At 48.6% G+C, this 5,196-nt stretch overlaps 1 protein-coding gene across 1 annotated transcript; it reads right to left on the reverse strand.

Annotated features, from left to right (window-relative positions):
• Positions 1-667: 667 nt before the first annotated feature.
• Positions 668-4,152, reverse strand: LOC104132305 (matrix Gla protein). The gene is made up of 4 exons (XM_035901072.1): positions 4,092-4,152; positions 3,006-3,041; positions 1,696-1,771; positions 668-806 (listed from the first exon to the last, which is right to left on the reverse strand). Exons 1-4 carry the CDS (start codon positions 4,150-4,152, stop codon positions 668-670), a joined length of 312 nt encoding a protein of 103 aa, XP_035756965.1.
• Positions 4,153-5,196: the final 1,044 nt, after the last annotated feature.

Raw genomic sequence — 5,196 nt, forward strand, 5'->3', positions numbered from 1 at the left:
TTCTACAGGAGCACCCTACATCAGGACCTGAGGGTAGCTGGATAGACAAGATGCAATTTACAGGCTGTTTCTGACAGTAACTCTTGCCCTAACTTTGTTTTTAAGATTCAACAAGCACCTTCTGAATTTTGTTTCTCCAACTGAAGAAAGATATTATAGATTTCATTTTCAAAAAGAACATCTCGCCCTGCTTTCTGAACACCACACCATTTTAAGATGTCTTAAGACTGGGAACGGAAATTTGCCAGTGAACTCTAAAAGAAACCACTTGTAGATCCTGGAATAAAAACATTGTAGGTCCTTTGAAACTCATGTGATTGCAAGGTAGTGACTTTCTTCCATAATCTGCACCAGATTCTATGATAAACAAACTCAGCTTCTTCATGGAAAATTGCACACACCCCCAAAAAAACTGTGACTCATGAGAAGATACTATCAAACCAGCAATTTATTGTGTAGTAAACACCCACATCCTGAACTCTCTCTGATCTCTGCTACATCAGCTCAGCACTAATTAACACAGTGTAGGAATCCATGGCTACATGGGAGAGAAGCAGCAGGCAGGATAACATACAGGGACTCAAGCAACTGAATATGTTTCAGAGCCATTGCATTTTTTGGGAGAATACCCTGGGCTCCAGGCCCCAAGGTGGAGACAGGACATCCTTTACTTATTCCTCCTCCTCCCAAAATAGTGCCTGTAAGCAGCAGCATAGCCGTGGCGAAAAGCATACAGGTCGCAGGGGTAGTAGTCCTCACAGATCTCCTTCTGACGTTCATGGAGAGCCTTATGACGCTCCCTGATCCTGCAAAAGTAGGAGAGATGCATCATCAGTAAGTGCTGCCATCTTAAATATCTATCTACAGCCCTTTCCTGCCCCACAATCCCCCATCAGGATTAAGGGTCCATCACCAGATTCCATCATCCAGCTACCAAGATGTCAGCATACCAGCTTCTGTGTTCACTGCACCCAGGGGCTCGATGTGACTACAACAGGAGCGTTTTGCCTCCCCAGGTAACCTTTTATTTCAGGGCTAAGTAGCTGGTGGGAAAGGGGGGTGGCTCCTGCCTCAACCCGAGGAAGAATCCTCCCTCCACAGCCCCCCCAGCCTGCTGCCTTCAGCTCTTCTGCTCTTCCCCAAAGCCATGCATGGAACAAAGACCTGAACCATCCTGCAAAGGGGCCACCTGGTATGGCAGAGAAGGTTTGCCTCAACACCTTGCTAGGAGGTGATTTCTGTGCTTCAGCCTTTATTTTCACAAGCCCTGCGTGTGGCATGAAACTGCCTATATCTGCTTTTATAGATGAGGCAAGGAGGCCCCACATGGCCCTGTGGTTTAGAAAAGGTCACGCAAATTCTGCGTGAGAGCTGAGGGCTAGAACAAGATCTCGAACTGATCTTTCTTTCTGGCCATCCCACACTGATTCCCTTTCCTTTTGTTGGCATTTCCTTCAGACAAATTAAGCAGAGCCTTCCCAGCACATGGCATGTCCTCAAATGCAAGGACTCGCTCTCTGCTATCTGAGTTCTGGCTTCTCCCTACAGCTGGGGACTTCACAGGCACCTCGCACTGAGAGAGGGGCTGAGGCTTCTCAGATGCCACCATGGCTTCCTCCCCTGGTACCAGCCTGTGCGTGGCAAGGAGAGACCTCTCCCCACTCCCACCCTCCATGTCCTGAGGCCATAACATACCTCTCCTGAGAGATGGCTCCTAGTCTCGTGTCAGCTTGTATGAAGTCATTGGCCCTTTGCCTGTTCAGGAAGGGATCTGAGAAGGCAAGGCATTGTTCAGAGCAGAGAGACACTTTTTCAAGGCTGGGTTTCAACAAAAGCTAGCTTCCACGTTTATTATAGCCTCCCTGTCCGCCCTCCCAGGCACAGTGAAACCTAGGACTTTTTAATATTTCCTGCTGTCCACCCCGCTGGTTCGTGCCCAGGCTCTCCCTCTGGCTTGTGCAGCCTGTATGGAAGCACATGTGCCACTCTAGCTCTACTGTTACCCAAGCCACCCAGGGTAAAGCCACTGTGATTTTGCTGCCACTGCCCCTCTGAGTGAGTGGAGTTTGACCAAGAGAGAGGCACCAAGCTGCGCAGACCATGGGAGGTCTGGGCACGCCCAGTAGCATTAATAGAATCATGAAATGATAGGTAAAACCAGGAAAGGGCACCTTCAGCTTCAGACTGCTCAGTGACTGCCTCACCTTGGAGGCAGACAGACTTACTCCATATCTGCCTCCAAGGCTAGCCAGTCACCGAGCAATCTGTGTGGCAATTTTGGACTGAGGTGCCTGAAGGTCCGTTCTGTCCTTTTTGAGAAGCATCACAGTCCTACTGCAGAGTTCAGGAGTCTGTGGATGTCTTTGGGCATTGGCTCCCACATGTGCCTTTGTGCTTCTGACCAGCTGTTTTGTGAAGTCCTTCTTTCTCCCAGACGGCCTCGTTTACTTTTTAGTTTCAAACCATCTGTTCTCTAACCTCTCCAAGTCACTGCTTGTACCATGGTGGTACTCTCCACCCTTTCATGCTTCTCCTGTGACACCGACCCTCTCTTCCAGACCAAAGATCCCTCCTGCCCACACATCCCACCCGCTTCTTCCAAGGTGCTGGGAGTAAGGCTCTCCGTGTCTTTGGGGAAGTACAAATCATGCCACTGGCTTCTGCAGTACCTCTTTTTGTGCTCATCACAGAGCTTTTTGAGCAATGTCCTTTTCTAGTGTCACTTAACCTATTTTAGGTGGATGCAGCAGGGATCTAGGTTCGTGATTCTCTGTTTTCCAATTCTCATTACGTTCCTTGCAAGACAAATTGGTATGTACTTGGGCCCAAATATGTGAAGTCTTTTTTTAACTATCTTCCTATTCATCCTGCAACTCCATCACCCAGTAAATTCAATTTCCCAGTGGTTCTGCCTATTTAATCACCACAGTAAAGTACAAGGAAATGGTCTTGGAGATGTCTGTAGAACACTTCAAATTCAACAAAATAGTAAAGCAGTCTCTTACTGAGATACTCATGGGATTCCATGCTCTCATGGGACTCTGGGGAAAAAAAGAGTAAAACGTGGTAAGACACTGTATTGATGGCATTCACAGTCTTTCACACACCACAGATCAATAGAACATGCACACAGAAATCAGAGAAGACAGGTTTTAAGGCACCTGTTTAAAAGGAAGAGAAAGGGATGAGTGGCATGACCTAGCATTCATATGAGGATTTTAGGGTGTTCAGGAGTTTAGAGTGGAGCAACCTGCTGTCTTAGCGAGGACTTCAAGGCTTGTGCTTGGTCTCCCAGTGTGTGATTCTCAAGCGTAGTTCCTCATGCTCCTGACACTACAGTGGATATGATACCTGTTTACCTTCAAAGCCTTCATGTGTGCTTAGGGAATGGACTGGATTAGCACAGTGAGACATGCTTGACTTTTGCATGAAACAGCATTTTAACTCCATCAGTATGGAACTGTGTCCTTGACAGGAAAAGGGGGCCAATATGGGAAATGGCCTCAAGTTGCTCAAGAGCAAATTTAGGTTGGACATTAGGAAAAATTTCTTCACTGAAACGGTTGTCAAGCACTGCAACAGGCTGCCCCGGGAAGTGGTTGATTCACCATCCCTGGAGGTATTTAAAAGATGGGTAGACGAGGTGCTTAGGGACATGGTTTAGTGGTGGAATGGCAGTGTTAGGTTAATGGTTGGAGTTGATGATCTTAAAGGTCTTTTCCAACCTAAATGATTCTATGATTCTATATTACAAAAGGAGAAAGGGAAATCTTCCCATTAACAAGGAAGAATTAAGAATCAGAACTCTTCTTGTAGTCCAGACAAAAGAGGGGCAGAAAGAAGAGCAGCCTGCGAGGTGAGCTGGAACAGAGAGGAAGGGGCTGAAGCATCCTGGACCACAAATCACAATGACTGAAGCTGACAGCTCTGGAGCAGGCCTAGGATGGTCTGACACAAGGGCAGAAAAGCAGGCAAAGAGATCGAGTTGAGGGGAAAGAAGACACAAAGTTGAATAAAAAAAAAATCTGAATGACCCAAAGATGTCTGCAGGTTTGGAGTTATCACTCTAGCCAGTAAAAAAGGCCACCTACCGTAGCAAGTAGCAGCCATCACCGAGAGAGCCAGGAGCGTAAGGACGATGAGAGTGCGCATGGTGCCCGCGCAGGGAGGAATCTCTCACTCTGTCCTCTCACTGTGTCTCGCTCTCTTCCCACTGAGGGCAGCTGGAGATCCTGGGCCGCCTGCAAAATTAGCACTGGAATGTTTATTATGAAAACAGAGCCAGGAGGGGGCCCATGAAAGTGCCTGGGGAAGGCGATGGCTGGCTGGTACACTCTCTTTATGGAGCCCTTACAAAACATCCTCTATGAGCAGATTAAATCAGGTTTTGGGAAGGAGGGGGCATGCCCCCTTCCTCTCCCAGTTCAGGGCTGGGGGCTATAATTTACAGGCAAGCATGTCACAAGCACTCCATGCTCAGAAAAGCTGGCCTGCGCAAGTGGAAATAATTTCAGGGGCTGCCAGGGGCCCGGGGGGAGAGGTGTGTGCTGATCCCAAATGTAAATGTTTGCCTTTCTAATTTTTCCTCTGACCTGCCCTCTTTGCCCTCGCCATCCTCTGTCTGGATACACCCAGCCCAGACTGTTCAGCTTTGCCGACAGGGACATGGAGAATGAGGCTTCAAACGCTCCATCCCCACTTGGCCCCCCTCCCTCCAGCTGGCCCCCGCTGCAGTCCCGGCCTGTCAGTCATCAGAGGAGGAATCCAACCTTACTGCCCCTTCCCCTCTCCTACTTCACTGCTCCAGGAGTGACAAGCAGCAACCTAGAAGAATCCCTTCTGCTGGAGGGATCATGATTTTTGCATTGAGATGACAGCAGCACCCAGAACTCTATCTCTGCTGGTCCTCACAGTGGTCCTGACCTTATGCTGCTCTTCTAGCCCAAGGGACAACATCTTGGTGAAGGCAGAGGTAACCATATCTCTCAGGATTGCTGCCTCTCTGGACTAGCACTAGCAGTCCTTGCCCCACTGGGCACCAAAGGCAGATGCCAATGCAAGGCTTTTCAGCTGGGATGAATCTCCCAGGCCAGCAATCTCTGGGAGCATTACCTCACCTTCTAGCACCCAAAGAACTTGTCTGGGACCAATGTCATGAACAGCAATGCTGGACAAAAGATGGGGTGTTCCCCTCTT

Source organism: Egretta garzetta, unplaced genomic scaffold (assembly GCF_000687185.1).
Source record: "Egretta garzetta isolate BGI_Z169 unplaced genomic scaffold, ASM68718v1 scaffold38, whole genome shotgun sequence".
Classification (NCBI taxonomy): Eukaryota; Metazoa; Chordata; class Aves; order Pelecaniformes; family Ardeidae; genus Egretta; species Egretta garzetta.